At 40.0% G+C, this 18,784-nt stretch overlaps 2 protein-coding genes across 7 annotated transcripts; both read right to left on the bottom strand.

Moving 5' to 3' along the window:
- Positions 1-2,448: 2,448 nt before the first annotated feature.
- LOC133969517 (NEDD4 family-interacting protein 1-like) lies at positions 2,449-10,775 on the bottom strand. 6 transcript variants are annotated; one of them, XM_062406048.1, is made up of 8 exons: positions 10,576-10,775; positions 8,047-8,134; positions 7,559-7,689; positions 6,139-6,201; positions 5,525-5,612; positions 5,018-5,142; positions 4,666-4,732; positions 2,449-3,646 (listed from the first exon to the last, which is right to left on the bottom strand). In XM_062406048.1, exons 1-8 carry the CDS (start codon positions 10,603-10,605, stop codon positions 3,543-3,545), a joined length of 696 nt encoding a protein of 231 aa, XP_062262032.1. In that variant the 5' UTR covers positions 10,606-10,775; the 3' UTR covers positions 2,449-3,542. The 6 variants fall into 6 exon arrangements, with proteins under 6 accessions (XP_062262032.1, XP_062262033.1, XP_062262034.1 ...); XM_062406049.1 differs by having other exon boundaries at positions 6,139-6,198; XM_062406050.1 differs by having other exon boundaries at positions 7,571-7,689.
- A 1,061-nt stretch (positions 10,776-11,836) lies between these two features.
- endou2 (endonuclease, polyU-specific 2) lies at positions 11,837-18,425 on the bottom strand. Its single transcript, XM_062406475.1, has 7 exons — positions 17,878-18,425; positions 16,542-16,717; positions 15,292-15,397; positions 14,166-14,287; positions 13,640-13,752; positions 13,176-13,329; positions 11,837-12,190 (listed from the first exon to the last, which is right to left on the bottom strand). The coding sequence occupies exons 2-7, from the start codon at positions 16,641-16,643 to the stop codon at positions 11,939-11,941; spliced, it is 849 nt and encodes a 282-aa protein (XP_062262459.1). The 5' UTR covers positions 16,644-16,717; positions 17,878-18,425; the 3' UTR covers positions 11,837-11,938.
- Between the last annotated feature and the right edge of the window lie 359 nt (positions 18,426-18,784).

Raw genomic sequence — 18,784 nt, 5'->3', positions numbered from 1 at the left:
ATAATGTAAATGCCAATATATTATGGTGAGAATCACTTTTGGCCGGTTTCATTTCTGCTTTATTTAGCTTAGCAGTAGTTCTATACCAGACAGCTGCTGAATGTGTCAGCAATACTTAACAAATTTAAATAATAATAATAAAAATACAGATAACAGTAAAAATAATAATAAAAATAATAACGGTGGAAGATTCTTTGCTCAAAGAGCTTGACAGTGACGGAGGTGTGAGAGTTAAGAAATAAAAATTGGCGATCATATGAGTTCTGATCGGACTCCTGGGCAGATTCGACGACACTCTATAGTGTTAAAAGATAATTATAATGCTAGCAGCCATTTAGCTTTAGCTTAGCATAACAACTGGAGACAGTTAGCCTGACTCTGTCGAAAGACAAGTCAAATATAATTTCCTCTTTAGTCAAATCTCATCAATTAATGCATACAATTTTCTTTAGTTGAATCAAAGAAAAAACAAAGTGAATACAATTCTTAGCTGTAGCCAACTAGCCTCTAGAGGTGTCTTCATATTTAGTGTAGAAATAAAAGAGTAGTTTTAATCTATTTATTGAACTGTGGACAACAAAAGTGAATAATTCTATTTTCTAAAATGTTCATACTGGACTGTGCCATTTCTTTCTAGCAGGGGTCGGCAACTATTCCTCCAAGCCAGACACATGTGTATCAATAAGAAAAATAATGTTATGTATCAGCAGAAAACTCCCCAAAACGGGAAATTTGAACGATTTGATCAGCCGTTGATTCTAAATTCCCATCGTCACTGCACAGACTCGGTCTAACAGAAGCCAGCAGAGGGAAACTTGTCTCTTTGCAGAGACGGCTCACTCCCCTGCGCTCTGTAAATCAAAAAAGTCTCCTCTTATCTTTAGATAGCCAAAACATGCAAGCAGTGCAGGCTCTTGGCAAGCACACATAATTCCCATCAATTACTCGGAGAAATGATTCCATCTCTGTAAATCGGGGACAGCTGACAAGACACAGACAGCTCTTGGCACAATGGAGCTGTTTTTATGAATGACATCTGGATAACAAGAACACCTGCACCGGGTGACCCTGCTGGAGCGGAGGCGAGATGACGTTACGGAGGGATTCGAGTGCACCGAGGCCGAATCTGGGGAAGATGTGGATGATATGGAATGTTGTTGTTTGTGCGCTCTGCCAGGATTTACAGCTGAAAGACGGTCATCGGTTAAACCCCGTCTGCACCTGGCAAAATGAAGCCTGTTTGTCCAAGGTCATCTGTTGACAGCGTGGATCACTGGACGCACGACCTTTGCCCGACTTGTCCTTCTCCTTCTCCGACCTTCACGGGTGATATGTTCTGCTTTAAATTTAAGGAACTGACAGAAGTCTACGATAGAAATCATAAAATGATAAGACTTATAACAGCTCCGACAGTTCAAAGTTCACACTTTCGGCCCTGAGCTACTGAACATCTGTGAGTTTTTACTGACAGCTGTTTCTGCTTTTCCAAAGGGCACACAGCAGAAGAAGAAATTACTTCAGGAAATCTGATTTTCAAGTTCAAGTGGCGCAGCGGCGGATTGAACATTGAACAGTTGCTTTTCAATATGCAGATCGTTTCCTTTCATGAAATCTTTGATAATATAAATCAGGAAATAAGAAGAACAGTCCAGAAGGCCAAACATGAATCTAGACTTTAACTGCATGGAAATCGTATCGCTCGACTTCCCTGTTCTGCTATTGGCAGCAGGTTGGATTCATACCCTGTAAAATAACCATTTCAGTGTATTGATGGTGACATTATACCCCTTGTGACCTGTGAAAGATGAACTGAGTCAATGTAGTTTCCGCTGAGCACCACTAGAGGCCATTATCCAGCTATGATCAGGTGGGGGGGGGGGGGGGGTTGGGCTGAGAGGTGATGTGACACTGTGACACTGAACGTTTCCAGTGAAACCGAAGACAGTTGCTGTGACATGTCTTCCAGGTGGGGTGACCTTTACTTCCTGTCCCAACTGCAAGAAAAAAAGAAAAACCACTGCCGACACATAATTAGCCACCGACTGTAAATCATTTAGATTTCCACACGCATACGTCTCGTGTTAAAATTAGCACAGCTTAAAAATATGTCTCAGATCGGTAAGTGAAGATCATGGTCAGGGAGGCTTTCTCTCTCTCTGTTTTAACCCTCCACACACCAAACACTCTCAAATACTTTAGAGATTGTATCATTTTAAACATAAAATACTGAAAAGTATATTTCTGGTAACCCTGCTCTACAATTTATTATCCACTACATCTCTAAAAACTCATACAACTTTCCTGTTCAGACATTTGGGTTAAATGTAAGACCACATAAAAACAACTGGGCTGAAATGTATCTATGTAATTGATAAGGTTCTATAAATCTCGAGGAAGTACAGAGGAAGCGGGATCCTTCATCTCGAAATAAAGGTCTCGGCACCAACGTGTACTTTTCCAGTTTAATTCCAAACATGTTTCAATCCAGACACGTACACTTCTCGCAATAAAAACAATCCTGAAATTAGAACGAGGGTTAACATAAAAATAACGACTCTGAATATTTCACTGCTACGTCAAATAAAAATAAAACTCTCTGCTCTAAATTAATTTGTATACTTTGTTCTGAACAGGCCAGAGTTTCCAATTCACATCTAGTGATACATTACTATTTTCCACATTGGAAACCAGTGGGGTGCCAATAAGATAAAGATTTGGAATCATTTGTTTTTGACGAAAACTACGTAATTGCACATGTGAAACCTGTCACAGACTATAAGCTAATTCCATCCGTTGAGCAAGGCAATGACCACACTGGCCATCACTGCACCTTTATGCTTCAGATGAAATAACTTGTTGGGTAAATAATGATTCCTGGTTACAGTGAGTGCATAGACGAAGCATAAATACACAAGGAAACAATGCTTTAGGGGAAACTCGACCCCCTGATCTTCTAAACAAGTGGCCCTCAACTATATTAGATCCTTAACCCCAAAACAGCCAATATTATCCCTTTCAAGCTTGTATTACATGAATTATTTTCTATTTCACACACAATAAGTATTGGGCAGGAATGTAAAAACACAACATAATGATACTTGAAATATATTATTTCACATTGTGTAAATCAACCCATAACTTCAAAATTGCCCACTGGCCCCTCTGAACAAATTACTGCATGAGGTTGAAGACCAGTGGAAAAGATAATACAAACAAGCCTGCCCCCTGGTGGTTAAACAGGTAGACAGTGCATGCAGCTGCTACCAACCGATTGTAAAATAGTAAATAAGGCATTAAATGTATACATTACATACTTCAAAACTGCAAATAGCACTTAACAGTTCACCACTAACAACTGATAGGTTTTACAGATTTCTCAGCGTTCACTAATTTACACAAAAGGGGACAATAGACATTTTGTCCAAATTATGTCAAGCAGAGGAAAAAAAGATTCCTTTCTACTTTTTTGATTGTATTGAGCCAGACAGTGGGCCTCAGTGAAAGGGGGGGGGGGGGGGGGTGAAGACTGGAGGATTGTGGGATTAGTAGATGAAGAGGACTCGGGTGCGTGGCAGGGTGGCGAAGGTGTCGGCCATCTTGCGGATTCTGGCATAGTTGATGAATCCACGCAGGAAGAGCAAAAATCCTGAAGAGGAGAGAAATGTGATGGTGACACCGACAGTACAAATGAATGCGACAGTAGCCAACACACATAAACAGTGGCCCAGTGACTCATATAAACCCTCATAATAGAAACATAACTAATAAATCAAAAGCTATAACTGTACAAAGCTAACTTTAAGAACCAGCTAACTCTTGCAGGCATTTTGAGCAGCTCACATTCACTTGTCCTGTACATAGAGTTACATCAGGTGGATGCAGACTTTGGTTCAACATGGCACAGTGAACTGGTTTGGCAACATGTGACTGATTGAGTAACGACGACACACTGAGGTTAGCGAAGACTCCCAGTTCAATATATTGGATTTTGATACAGAACAGTGACTGTTACTTTAAAGTTGGTCGATATTTGGGGGGAAATGTAAGCGGACTTGCAAGTGGGGCAGTTGAAGGCTTTGGAAAGGCATTAAAGAATAATTCACAAGATGAATAACTGCATTATGAAATATCTGCTTCTTTGATTTCAAATAAGGAAATGTACAAGATGTAAATACAGAAAATAATTCTGACTCCTGAAGTGCATTTAGCTGAGTTAAAACTAATAAATGAAGTTGAAAAATAATTAAATCCTGTCTTACTTGCCACTTTGGTGGAAACTCAACTAGCTCTAAATCTGACACTGGTCTGTTTTGATAAGGCAGACGTGTAAACAAACACTAATTATTCATCCATCAGACACAGATTAAACCTGAGCATCTGTGTTTCTGTCCCACTCAACTTCAGCTTTGGTTTCCTCTACCTCCTGCAGGGAAACTGCAAAATGACCAACTATGTTTAAGAGCTGGTGAAATACTTATGAAAGGAGTAATGCCTCTGCGATCAATAGTAAAATCAACTATCCTGCTGTAATTAGTCCATTATATATGTTCACACACGATATGATGCCTTAACATTGAAGCTCAAGAGAACACAAATGTGTCGCAAGCAAAACAGAACATTTGAGTCCCCATTTTATCTATTTAAATGCAGAGGTTGGCTACTTACCCAACACCAGGAACACCCACCACAGCCAGTACTGTCCATCAAAGTAACCGGGAAAATATGTGGAGAACTGGAAACCAACAGAACGACAGAAATGATGGGTTAGAATAAATATGGCTTACACTGGTTTCACTCAAATGAGTCCTGCATTTTAAAACTGAATGAGGAAAGCAGCAAGAAACCTTTGAGGAAACAGCAAAGTGCCAACCAGCCAGCCACAACAGAAACAACATCAAAATACCAGAGTGGTGTTTGGGGCTTTTGTTGTTTGTGCGTACATAAAACCACATTTTATGTCTTTGAGTGAGTGTGTGTGTGTGTTTGTGTATATGTGTGTGCATGTATGGGCTCATACCCGGACGATGAGGATCCATTTGATGAGAGAGAGGCCAAAGCCTGAGATGGCTCCGTAGCGGCCGGCTGCGGACGTGGTCAGACAGAAAGACAGGAAGAAACCGATCCAGTTGAAGAGGAATGCCACTGGAAAGAAGAAGAAAAAAAGTTATGCATGTCAGCAGAAAATAAACAGTAAAGACAGGTTATATGATAACACTTTTCATTGGTAATAAATAAATAAATTAAACAGTGAACAAATAAGATAATTTCAGCACAAAGGAGGAGAGAAGATCTAGATTAGATAAACACACTCAAAATTACTAATACTGACAAGAACGTCCGGAAAGTTGAGGCCAGACATTTTCCTGGCAGGAAAAGATCCGGAAAGTTTCAAGAGCAACCGACTCGGACCTTTGCCTTCTAACATAAAACCCCCTCCTGAAAATGTCAAGAAAATGTCCAGACCCCAGCGGCTGTGTGAAAGCAGCTATAGAGAAAAACAGGAACGAGTAGATTGTTAACTTACTGAAGAAAGTGAGCATGAAGATGCCGTCATTTCCTATTCTCAGCTGATCGGCATCTTCGAAGTCGTCTCTGTTCACAAAGTCTTCATTCTGATGGAGGGAAGCAACAGAAAGGAGGAAAAAAAAAAAGTCAGCTACACTTCAACAGTCTTTCCAAGGGCAGCAGCAGAGCTTTACACTCTATTGTATGTACTGCTCAATCAAATCAATCCTTTTGATAAACTATGTCTTTTTTTAACTACTTCACAACGATATATTCCAAGATACAACACAGTACAACACAAGATGGAGAGGGCGGAGCAAGTTCTGCTGACACTAGATGTTGAACAACACAAACATCTAACAGACCGATGGAAACATCACAACACAGCAATCCTATTTAATGACTATTCACTGTCACTTCACCTAGAGGTCTGGAGTCAGTGAAATACAAAGCAGGTTAAGTTTAACTATTAACGAAGCACTCGCTAACACTTTAAGTACACAAACATACGAGAAAAGGTGGGGAACTAAATACATAAACACTGTGGGTACGTCTGCGTCTTCACAACACTTCAAACCAGGACCAAATACACTCCCTCTCATCATACACGCTCCTTCCACTCCTCCCAGTTACCTCCAGTGTACTGCGAATAACTTCGTCAAAAGACTCCAGGCGCTGCCTGCGCGGAGGCTGCTGCTGAGCGCAAGGCAGTGTGTGGCAGAGAAACACAACACCAACAATCAAACATGGTGGCCCCACATGCAGTAATGCATCACAGTGACCACTAGTGGTCAGAGATTAGCTGTCTTTCATTATTCCCAGAAGTGTTTATATTGTCTCTATGGACTTGAACAGAAACAGCAGTTTTTCAGAACAAGCTTTCTGCTGAGGATGTTTGAATTTCTGCTGCTCACAGACACAGAAGGAGACAGATATGGCTTTTGTGTGTGAGCTACTTCTGATAAGTACTCTGCACTCTGCACAAGACAAATTGTGCTTTGCCTTCAGTAAACAAAAGGAGAACTGCAGTTACAGGTTTCTAAACATACATTTCATAAAAGCAAATGTGTCATCAGAGCTTTGACACCTCTGTGTCCAATTTCAAATACAATATATTACTAAGCATTAACTTTTGGGAATTCTAGATGAATATATAAGTAAAGAAGGTGGATTAGTAACGTGTAGAAGCAGCCAATGGAATTGCGCATCAGTGATAAAGAGATAAACTCCAAGGCTGCAATTACAATAACGTTTTCTCATTCAAATAAGCTGAAGCATGAGGGAAGGCCAGTAAAAACATGAAGGCTTCCTTTTATTTATTAGGTACAGATATTTATAGGAATTAATATTATAGTTTTGTCAGCACTTTCCCTGCTCGCTACAGGTCTGAGGATGTTGCCTAAAACTTCTAAGGAAGGAAGAAAATGTCTCCTGCACAATCCACTGTCACAACAGTTTCACTTGTAGTTTACAGGCGTGTACCATCTCACTAATGTTACAGGTAACAACAGTTAGGAGAGAAAAAAAATAAGACCTTTGTAAATTAAAACTTTGAGAAATTAGACTTTTTTTTATTTCAATTTAAATGTTTCTCTTTTTTTTAAGACCCCTATTTTCTTCAGAAGCTCCCTCCACTTATTAGATGTCATAACAACATTAGGTCACATTTTGTAGGGAACAAACTCGGTGAACACTCAGTAATTCAGGGGTTATGGGAGCCGAAGCATATTTTTAAGTCTGGCAGTGCGACAGATTTGGTTCATTGCAAAAAGACGGAGTGGCCATGAATCTGAGTGATAAGACTTGTTTTTAAATGACTGAGTAGCTGCAGTTGCTCAAAACGGCAACAAAAGCTGGCAGCGACTCATGCAGAAAAGACAGTTACACAACCAGAGAAGTGAAGTACGTTCCAAAGACTAATCAAACGAACGTTCTGTGGTCAGACACGTAGCACTTCCTGCTCCCCAATACAAGAACTCTCTGAGCAACCGTTTATGTAAACAGTGAAAATGTTACCACTTGCTCAAAGGAAAATAATAAGTGAGTTGCTCACTCTTCCGGTTACCAGTGGAACAGCCGTCTCAGCTTTGGTTCTTTCTGCTTCATCGTAGGAGGGTAGCGTAGTGGCTACATTGTATGATGGAGGCTTGGGGAAAGCACCGTCTTCCTTGCAGTCAAAGAAGGCTGCAGAAACAGCAACATTAAAAACAAAAGGACATAAAGCATTACTAACACAGTCACATCACATGTTGGCAGAATGTTATCTGCAATAACTGTCTGTTGTCAGAAAAGTGAAAAATGCCGGATGCAATTTCTCAAACTTTGAGATGTTTTCAAATGGTTTCTTTTGTCCGACAAAACCCAAAGATATTGAATTGACGTCACATATATGCATTAGTAAAAAAGGCAATAATTTATCACATTTAAGAAGCCGAAAACAGAGAAGTAAGATTCAGGTCGAAAACCAAACAATTCCCCAATGGGCCACCGTCGTTTATGACATCAGCACCGGAGAAACATCCTGAAGAGTTGCGGTCTTACCAGCATTGTCCTCGGTGATGCTGCTGTACGGGGGAGGAGCGTCAGCTGCTACCTGTGGACTCTCCTCTGGGTCCTCCTCATTGGGCAGCTGGGGGAGTAAAAAAATAAAACACTTCCTGGTTTATTTAAGGCTAATTGCATTTGTGTCAGCACTGGCTGCTTTCCATTTAACAATACATTATTTTAAACAAAGGCATTGCCTGACAATATTTAAATGATTATTGCAAAGGAGCTAAAACATGAAGCGACAACTGATCGGAGAAGAGAAATGAAACTGAAATCAAATCAAAGTTTAACAAGAACATGCAAACATTAAAAAGAAGAAATGAGCCCGGACCAGTTTCTCTCTCTGTCCTATTAAAAGAACATTAGCAGCCAAATCGATAAAAAAATACACAACTTTGTTGGTCACCTCAGCTTCTATAACGCAAGAGTTTAACAACCAAGCAAATTTGATCCATTAACACTCATGTCAGCTAATTTTCCAGCACAGGACACTGATGTGATACTGAATCCCAAGTAGCAAGTCTGCACCAATGGTGTTACGGGGGTGTAAATTACAGGTTAACAACACCTTAATTTCCCCTTTGGTGTGGGTAACACATCCTGTGGTTTACTAGGAACTCTTAGAAAGATATGCAGCAATAAACCCACAGGATTGATTAAAAACAGAGACTCCACCTTCAAGTAATTAATTAACTTAAATTTCCAGTGAATCCAAGTGTTCGCCTGTACGTGTAAAACTAATACATTTGTCTGAGACATTATTTTGGAAACAAAATGGCATAATTATCAAAAGATGATAAACAACCTGTACAGAGGATTTTGTGAGTTCTTGTATTTGATATTTTATAAATCTTTTGGTTATGATTGTCATATGAGCCATTGCTGGTTACTACCACACCCCACACATACTTATACATTTCAATTATGTATTTTGTATTTATTTTGTGTGTGAGATAAACTTATAAAAGGAAATATATATATAGCATGAAGGATTTATAAAATCATCCATCTCAATAATAAAAGAGAACGGACTTGATATTTACTCTTGTTAGAATAAAGCGTTTCTTTCAGGATAATTCCTCTGGAAAATAACTTGTTCTTTTTTAGGAAGCACTAAAATAGACTGTTGCTTTTCATTCCCTGAGATAAAGCACGAGAAAACCATTTGTAAACTGGAACCATGTAAGGCTTAAAGGATTTCAGGAACCTCTTTATCAAAAGGTCTGTGTTTTTATGAGTCCTCCAACCAGTTTTTGGGATGAGTACATGGTCATTGTAATACAGTGAAGAACCTGCAGTGACATTTTGACAAAAAACTTGCTGCCAACACTTGCAACATTAACTGGCTTTGTACCAGAGCACTGTGTATTGGGTCTGCACATTAATTATGACTGCAATCAGTCACATGAGCAGACTTATAATAAGAACTGTCGGTTCCACCAACAGTAAGCAGGTCAGCTGGCAGATTTGGAGGTTAAGCTAGATGACCAGGGAACACGCCCACTGCTGCGCATCATGTGATATTCAACACGTAAACATGGATGTGGGTAGAATTTATTAGTAAGTGTTGTACTTCAGTGCCATTAGGAGGTGCTTGTTCTTAATTTGAGTATTTACATTTTATGCTACCTTATACTTCAATTCATCAACTAAACTTCAGGGAGATATTGCACTATTTACATATCATTTTGGGTCTGCTGTATCTAAACAAAATATTGGAGACTCAGACATCACATTACAATATATTAATTCAATATATTGACTTATTACAGTGGGATTCCTTTTATGCATTCACTCAATACTCTTACTTATCAGTGTAACTATTTAAACGGAATTAATTGAATACCTTCAGATATCACAAATTATCTTTCATTATTCAAATTTCCATTTCTTACTTACATCACTGTTTACATTGTTTTAATTCAATGCGTTTACTTATCATAGTGTATTTTATTGCATTGTATTACCTCAATACTTTGTTCTTATTACAGTGTAATTTATTACACAATATGAATACACTACTTTTGCTTATCACAATGTATTTTATTACATGGCATTAATCTAATACTTTTACTTATAATAGCTAGTTTATTTTTACGTTGCATTAATTCAATACTTCTACTTATTATTGTGTATTTTATTACACTGCAATTATCCAATACTTTTATTTATATAAAAATATATTTACATGGCATTAAATCAATATTTTAACTTTTTACCTGTATATTCCATGACATCGCGTTCACGTGTAACTTAACACTAAATACCTAGTTAGCTAAACAGCTAGCTAGCACAGAGGCGTTAGCTGCAGCTAGCATGCTAACACCTGTCGATGAAAACAACGATGTCCTCGGAGACAAATTTGACGTAAACTCGCGACAAAACGAGCCCCGAGAGAAAGCGTCGTGTTCCTGACGGTGACACCGACATGACATCCACACACATGTCGGGTTTCTTCAACCTGCTCCGATCGACGTCAACTCAGCGGTTTAAACGTGTTGACGTTGTCTGAGCTGCTCCTACCTGCTGGTATCTGGCGCCGGGTTCGGCCATTCCGCTGAGAACGGGTCGTCGTCGACCACCGGGAGAAAGAAGCCGAGAGGGAACCAGCGGAATTATATAACAGAGCAAAGAGGGAAGTGATCGTCCACAGCGAGAAGAAGCTTCTCCTCCTCCTCTTTCTGCTGCTTCTTCTTCTTCTTCCTGCAGCGACCACACCACTGACAAGGGAGGGGACGCTCTTCCGGTTTCAAAATAAAAGACAGCACATGCATTGAGAAAAAAAGTGCACTGTATGTTTACAAATTCTATTTCAGCTTCTTCAGTAATTTGAATAAAATAAAATAAGATCGAGTCTAAGAATATAAGAGATAATAAAAGTAAAGGTATATGGGTTCGTAATTGAAAGAAAAGGTATACAATGTGTGCCTAGTAATGCAGAACCATTGTCTGATAGTATATATCTATTAAATTAGACTAAAACAAGCAAGTAACATGAAACTTACAGTAAAACAACAGTGGAAACGTGGCAGTAAGCAGATGATGTACCCGAGGGATCAATAAAGTATTTCTGATTCCGTTGAAGAATGGTTCAAATAAGGAAATGATGATGTTGCAAGAGCTTATTGAAGTTATAGGAGCTGATACAATGAAGGATGGGAAAGAATTAAAAAAACTGTTTTTCTACTTCATACTTATAAAGGTGCCAAACACGTAGCACTTTTCCCGACCCCAGTAAGAACAACTGTCAGTTTTGTGTCATAGATTGCTCTGATGCCTTTATTTTGAAACTTATTTCAACCTGTGTCTTGTATATTAACGTCATCATGATAGGCTCCTGCTCATCAAAGCATTGACGTCAATGGCGAAAAACAAACTCTCCAGCCCCCCCTTGTGAATGAAGGTGAAATAACAGCACCAGTGTCACACAAAGCAAGAGTCAGACTTATAATTATAACAATAGTTATATTAGTTAATAATTGGATGGTTCGGCTATTCAGTTAAGGTCAAAAACCTATATGAGCCGATGAGATTATTGGACTTGCAAGTCCTCCTATTAGGTACATTGCATATATCTGTATTGCATCAATCTTTAGATCAAATCATGGTAAAGAGATAATTACACTGTGGGGTTTTCACCTAGGATGTCCAATCTGACCGAGCTCAATAAAAATATTCAGACACGTCATACATTGTTCAGAGAAATTACCAACATCTGTATTGGCTTCAAATCTTCAAATATTCTTCGTCACATTCTGAATAAAAAACAAAGGTCGAATGCACGTGGGTCTTGTAAGGTTTTATTGTATCTTTATCTAAAATAAAAAGGCAACAACAATACCTGTGACATTTTTGTGTGATGCAAATTGATATCCAGGTCGGGCTACTAAAGGTTCTGGTACTTGAGGAGCACAGGGTAGGTGGTGCCTATGTGCTTTTGGTTGTAGTGGTGGCAAACGATCTCCACATCGTAGAAACTGAACTGGACTTTGACGCGCTCATTGGGCGAGGTGAGGAAACAGAGGGTGTAGAGGGCGAACTCGAACTCGGGACTGACGCCGATGAAGATGCTGCCCTTGGGCTTAATACCGTTCTTCCAGCTGAACTGAAGGGCCAGGATGTGTTTGTTCTCGTCAGGCTGCAGTGAGAGATGTGACAGTGAGAGGAATGTGCAGGGTTAGCACTATCAGTCGTAGGAGAGAGAAAGAGCATTTGCAACTAGCAGGAGGAGGGGAATATTAGAATTTATAATTTAGAAATTTTAGCTAATTATTATAACTCAGCTTGTCAAAATTTCTTCTTGCAATAAATATTTCTATATGTTATTAGGCGTCACCTTTCATATATTCTCTCCTGGTGTAAATGGAACTCCATCTAGACATAAATCCCTTATATTCAGTATTCTATGTTAATACTTTGTTTTGTCCTACACTCCATTATGCTATGAAAGTAGAATTTTCATATCCCATCACAAAATGAGATATGAAAACTATTCTTCGCTTTTCTGTGTTTAAAGAAAAGATGCTAATGTCTAAAATAAGTCACCTCAAATAATTAAACCTGAACTTTTGACTAAAGACTTATTATTATAAGTTGAATTTGACAAATTGTATAGTTATTAAACAGTAATTATTGGATAACCCATCTGAACATAAGCATAATAATACACATTTTAAAGATTTAAATACACACACAGGTACCCTGAGTGACCTAAAAACAACAAATACCAGCTCAGTCACCCGCATTATAATTTCTGTTTAGAAAACTACATCCACAAAGCTGTCGAGCAAGAGGAGAGAGAGTGAACGTGGCCGCAGCAGAATGTGAGGTTTCTCATCAGAGTGCAAGAACAGTGATGAGATAACAAAGAGCAAGAGTCAACTTGTGGGAGTAGAGGAGAAGAAAAAGAAAAGAGAAGACAGAGGAGCATGAGGAGTCAAATATCGATGGTGGTGTTGCCAGGGAATTCATTTTTTGGCTTTTGAGAAGATCTTAGAAGTCATAAAATGGTTTCTCCCACTTGTTGAGTCATTAACATGCGTATGTATCATTTACGATGTGTCATAGTTTACTTCTGGCGCATTTAATTTTACCATCCTGATTATAAACCCCACACAGCGTACCTGGGGGGAATGTGCAGTGACGCTGTAGCCTTTGTAATCGATGTGTCCCAGCTTCTCCTGCAGGTAGAGCTGGATCCAGTTGTGAAAGCCAATTACAGTCCGGCCTCCTCTCGTCTCTCCAACGAACACGTGTTCGAACCCCGAAGAGTCCGGCCTGGTGGGAGACGGAGATCAGTCAAACTCATTCATGCTGAGGCCCCATTCATCCTTAATGCAATGAGGACATATGTTCTTCCCCGAAGGATCTTGCCCCCTTACATCTCTAAACTTTAACAAAGTCAAGAAGTGGCAGCTTCCATCCTGAACCAGCTGCACATTAACACCTTCATCCCCTTTAGTCATCCTCCCGGCGATGCTTACTGGATGTGTTAGAGTTTCTCAGCATTAAGACAGCTACCATGACGGTGCCAGATTCCACCGCTGAAGTTACTGTATGTTTAGGTTCGGTGCCAGATTCCACCCACCTGCTGGATCCCTTCCTGGCATAGAGTTCAAACCAGATCATGTACAGCTGCTCCTTGAATTTTGTCGTATCCGCAGGAGAGAGGTGCTTCTCTACCAGGTATTTATGAGCTATCTGCAAAACAAGGAAAGGGTTTTGAATGATGTGTTATTTAACAAATCATACCTTACACTGCTGTCCTTTGCTGTATGTGTTACAGTTAAATACTACAAACATTGCTGCCCTGACAGTTTTTACATTTTGGACACCATGTACAAAATCTCTATGCGCCTTCAAATTTCTCCACCAACACTCAGCTCATAGACTCCAAACTTGGCGGGTGTGTTGCCGAGGAGTCTGGGAAGTTTAGTGTCAACTGTGAAGTGTTACAATACAAATTATGATTATATTTGTCTATATAACACCCCCACTCCCCTGTGACATTTAAAGGATGGATGGTTGGATGGTTGGATGGATGGTTGGATGTGTGGGTGGATGGGTGGGTGGATGGATGGGCCTCCATGAGGAACAGGATGATGGGGAGCTACCTTCATGGTGGGAGTCTGAATGATGGAGTCCAGGAACTTGTGGTTTTCTGCCACCTCCTCTGGGGTTACAATCTCTGGCTCGCCAGTGTCACTCACGTAGTTATCCAGCAGGGAAATAAAGGCTGAAGAAAGAAGACACGCAAACACAAACACTGATTTTTGTACAGTCTCGGACAATGGATGATAAAAATCTATAATAATAATAAATCAACAGAGAAGGATCTGAAAAGGAGTCACTCTTCCTGATTGGCCTTCGTGGATGGTCCGACAAACCTGTTTACGTCTCCAGATGGAGAGTTTGTAAGCTGACATAATTTCTTTGATTCTTTATTTTATTAATTATGAATGTGGACAGATGTGTTAGCGGTAAAATTTGTGTGTATGCATCATTTTGAGTTGCTACACAACAAATTTAGTGATGGAATGACAATAAAGCTTTCTAATTTTAATTCTTATTCACAAACCTTTTGAAACTCCTGGATTCAAAAAGCACAATCCCTGTTTAGATTCATGACAGAGATGCACCTGCTCTTTAACCAGGTCGCATGAACATGAGCAAATACATAAATAGCACAGAGGGAGGAATCCTCCCCTCTTTGTCTAGCAGACGTCAGCCTCAGACTGAACTCTTCATACCGACTCTTACATAACTCAACTCCCCGTGGAGCTCTCTCCATCACCGTGCACGATGTGAATCTGTGACGAGCGTCATCACAGAGGAACGTGGGTCTCAGCCTCAGCACTTATCGCTGCAGAGGAAGACTTGAATGAGAAGCCAGTGGTTCCAGAGGAGCGTCTCTCTGTGAACTCTGCATGCTCAGGGATTACGCCATGTGCCGCTGTTCGTCATAAGGAGATTACGAGTGTATAAAAAAGGCTTTACTCCGAAGGGAGATGACGAGGAGGATAGTGTCAAACTGGCAAAATGGGACATGTTTTTAAGTCAGTTGTGTAAGAGGCAGCAGACTGGTGCCACTTCCACAGGAATCCAGTTGGTGGCTGCCTTGTTCCACAGAAGACACACACTGAGTATTAGGGCTCAAGGAAAGATGGCTCACTCTGCAGAAAGTCAAATAATTAGAAATAAAAAGTACTCAATCACAAATATATCCCTCTGCCCACTTACCCAGAAAGGTCTCCTTTTTGAAAATGTTCTCGTCAACAAACGTAAACAGAGGATATCCCGCTCCGTCGTTGTCGTCGTTTATGGACATGCTGTCTCCAGCTTTGCCCTGAGGCAGAGAGAGAAGCATTCAAACTCCAACATCTGACAAATATGATAGGTTTCCCCATAAAAGCCTTATCATCATCATCATCATCATCATCATCATCATCATCATCATCATCATCATCATCATCATCATCATCAGCTCCAGCAAGGATGTCTTGTCTTTGTAATCATTGGTTGGTTGGTTCTGTTTGTTTGTCAACAGCATTATGCAAAAACTACAAAACTGATTTCAACTAAACTTGGTGGAGGAATGGGACAAGAAAGAACCATCACAATCACAGTGTGGATCCAGGACTTTCTGTTTTCACAAGTTTTTTGGCATCTTCACTGATTTACGGTGGCCCTGAGAGCTCAACAAACCGCAACTTAAGAAAACACATGCAAGTTGACAAAACACATGCAAGTTGACAAAACACAAGCAAAGTAAGAAAACATCTCCATCAATTTCACAACACAACACAACACATTACAGAAACGTGCAGCAAATAGTCACACGCGCTGCAAATAGACACACGCGCTGCAAATAGACGAACGCGCAGCAAATAGACGAACGCGCAGCAAATAGACTGATTTCCTAGGAAAGAATTAATGGATCAGGATTGTTTGTGGATGTTTATGTGCCCTGTTTCAAGTTTAATGTGCCAGATATGATCTCTTTGTGACGCTTTGCATCCACTTAGAGCTAAATTTGATTGACGTATTTCCACTAGGCTAATTGAAATATGACTTCAGAACCAAATAGTACGACCATGAAAACCTAAAGTCGTCCTGCCGTCTATTCAGAGGTTCTAGTTCAGATTTTCTTTTTTTTCCTCTCAGATTTTCTCTTTTCGAAGTGGGGAAGTATTAAGTGTAAGTGACTGACGGGCACAAGCTTCAGCTCTGATTGCAATTAATGAAATAAACCAACAGCTCTAAAGGCAAATTCACAATGTACAATACTCACAGGCTGTATTGAATCACATTGCTCTGTTAAAATCAGTGTTGTGGCTTTTTCCTGATGCTGCATGTCATAAGATGGTGTTTAAATTGTAGATGTGTTTTGAGGGCCCGGTAGGTTAAAGGTGAAATATACAGCATAAGTATGTGTGTGTGTTTGTCTGTGTGTGTGTGTGTGTGTGTGTGTGTGTGTGTTTGTGTTGCACCTGCAGGGAGATCCTGTAGTCTTTTCCTGGTTTGAGTCGGTTGACATCATTGTCCCACAGCTCCTGCACCATGGCCGACAGCTCTCTATCGCTCTCCATCATGATGCGACCGATGGGTTGTGTTGCTGCTGCTGCAGTGGGTCAGCCGGGGACGGTTGTGTTTTCCGGTCACGTCTCTGACGGGAGAGAAACTGTTAAAGAAGCCTCTGGTTTTTGACATTGACATCGTGTGGAGGTTTCACAATGTGCTCATGTGGTGGACAGGGAAAAGTACATTTACCCTAATAAGACACACAATTGAAAAAGTATTGGTAATGAATATTTTATGAAGAAATAAAATAGCATGATTTGCTACACCATCTTTGGACTTTGCTTTTATGAAAAAAAAATTGTGCAGATTTCCCCTTATTGTTTAAATACTCTTTGCATGGATATTGAGTTTTAAATTATGATTAATTTTCATATCTTTAGTCACATATTATTTGAATTATTATGGAATTTAAGCTATAATCAATGAAGTTATTAATTTAAGTAAGTTAGTAAATAAGTCAAATGATTATTTTTTCATTTAACAGCCCGGCTCTCCAGTTAATTCTTATTAACTGTTAATTCTTATTAGAGGCGGTGGTCTAGTGGCAGAAACTTGGACTATGGGCAGAGAAGGTCTCTGGTTCGTCTCTGGTTCGACTCCACGGAGAGACAACAAAAGACGAACCTGGATTGATCTGTCCAAAAATCCAAGAGTCTCCCTACCCTGTCTAGTGCCCCTGAGCAAGGCACCTTACTCCCCCAACATCTGCTCCCCGAGCGCCGTACGTGGTCGCTCACTGCTCTGTGTGTCCTGCACCAGATGGGTCAAAAGCAGAAGTTAAATTTCCCTACCAGCATGAGTGTGACTTTGCATGTCTGTGCATGTGTTTGGGACTAATAAATGCATCTTATATTAATCATATTGACATATCTGAAGTTATACGGCACTTTACATGTAATTAACTGAATTTACGTTCTTGATACACTGTTATAGATAAAGTACATACAAATGATAATACATCACATCCTCAGACCGATCCATTGAATAACCATCCTTTCACACATTGATCATGGAACAGTCGTGAAGTGAACCCGGCGCTGTGCGAGTCCAAAGCATTGTTCAAACACAACAGGCAGAGAACACTCGTGTGCCGGGGCTCCACCACAGCATTCCACAAAAACATGGCTGAAAACAAACCAAGCATCCATGACAGTGACGTGTGAGAACTCCATCATCGTCCATCCAACCCCCAGGGTCCAACCTCCATCCAACATCCCATCATGCACCACATCAAAATCCACTGACCTTTTTTTTGTGGAAACTGTTAAAAGTCTAGTCTCAACTTTGTGGTGGAGTGAGGTGAAACCCGCTGCTGGTCACAAGGGTCAGGGACGTTCCACCGTGCTGCTGGTCAGATGCTGCTTGTGCTGCTCCCCTGTGTTTGTGAGAGCAGGTGTCTTTGAGGGCATGGAAACAGTCCGGCCGCTGGGTCAGTGTGTATGGAGAAAGACAGGCAGGGTTTGGGGGGGATGGACAGAGAGCACGAGGCAGCAGTGGACAGGACAGGGGAGAGGGGCCGTTTTAAAGGGTTATCCCCAGTCAGCAACTCTAACCAAAGGGCTTTACACCATGTTGTCGTCTCTTTTCAGTCTCAGGCTACAACGTGGGCTCTTTGTTTCTTTAGTCTTTCATTGTTTCTCTCTCTGTCACAGCATAACCTCTGGAGCACAGGGTAAATATGGGTCATGGTCCAGGTAACAAGATATACTAAAGGAGAGTTTGCATAAAGAACGGGAAAGAGCAACAAAAAAATCGACATAAAATGCACATTTGAATTAGGGAATATAGCTGATTGTTTTTCAATCTGATCTTATTCTGAATTATCTCATGTTAAAATGTTTGTTCATGATTGAGGAAAACTTTAATCATTTAAAAATGGATCCCACAATTTGTGAAAATAGCAGAGTCCTCTTATCAGATTTGTTAAAGTTCGACACTCAGCACTTTCTTTGTTACTTTAAAAACGTGTGAATTATTGAAATGTTGACCTGCTAAAAGTTTTTTATATATTCATACATCTACAGTATGTCACTTTTTAAATGGTTTATAATTGTATATTTAAACTTGTTGCACTGAATGCTTTATTTCATTGTAATAACTCATATAAGGCTGTGTGTCATGTTAAATCCTAAATTTCATCCCTTTTTTCAGT

The sequence above is a fragment of the Platichthys flesus genome, chromosome 15 (genome assembly GCF_949316205.1).
Source record: "Platichthys flesus chromosome 15, fPlaFle2.1, whole genome shotgun sequence".
Classification (NCBI taxonomy): Eukaryota; Metazoa; Chordata; class Actinopteri; order Pleuronectiformes; family Pleuronectidae; genus Platichthys; species Platichthys flesus.
The sequence above is the reverse complement of the archived record's forward strand: the minus strand, read 5'-3'. Positions and strand labels throughout refer to the sequence as shown.

Bases quoted from the DNA above. Each gene is read 5' to 3' on its own strand.
- endou2 (XM_062406475.1), bottom strand. From the start codon at position 16,643: ATGATGGAGAGCGATAGAGAGCTGTCGGCCATGGTGCAGGAGCTGTGG. The intron at 15,398-16,541 runs GTGCAACACAAA...TCTCTGCCTCAG, and splicing joins ACTACAGGATCTCCCTGCAG to GGCAAAGCTGGAGACAGCAT. The intron at 12,191-13,175 runs GTACGCTGTGTG...CTCTCACTGCAG, and splicing joins TCACTGCACATTCCCCCCAG to CCTGACGAGAACAAACACAT.
- LOC133969517 (XM_062406048.1), bottom strand. From the start codon at position 10,605: ATGGCCGAACCCGGCGCCAGATACCAGCAG. The intron at 7,690-8,046 runs GTAAGACCGCAA...CTGTTTCTGCAG, and splicing joins CATCACCGAGGACAATGCTG to CCTTCTTTGACTGCAAGGAA. The intron at 3,647-4,665 runs GTAAGTAGCCAA...TCTCCTCTTCAG, and splicing joins GTGGGTGTTCCTGGTGTTGG to GATTTTTGCTCTTCCTGCGT.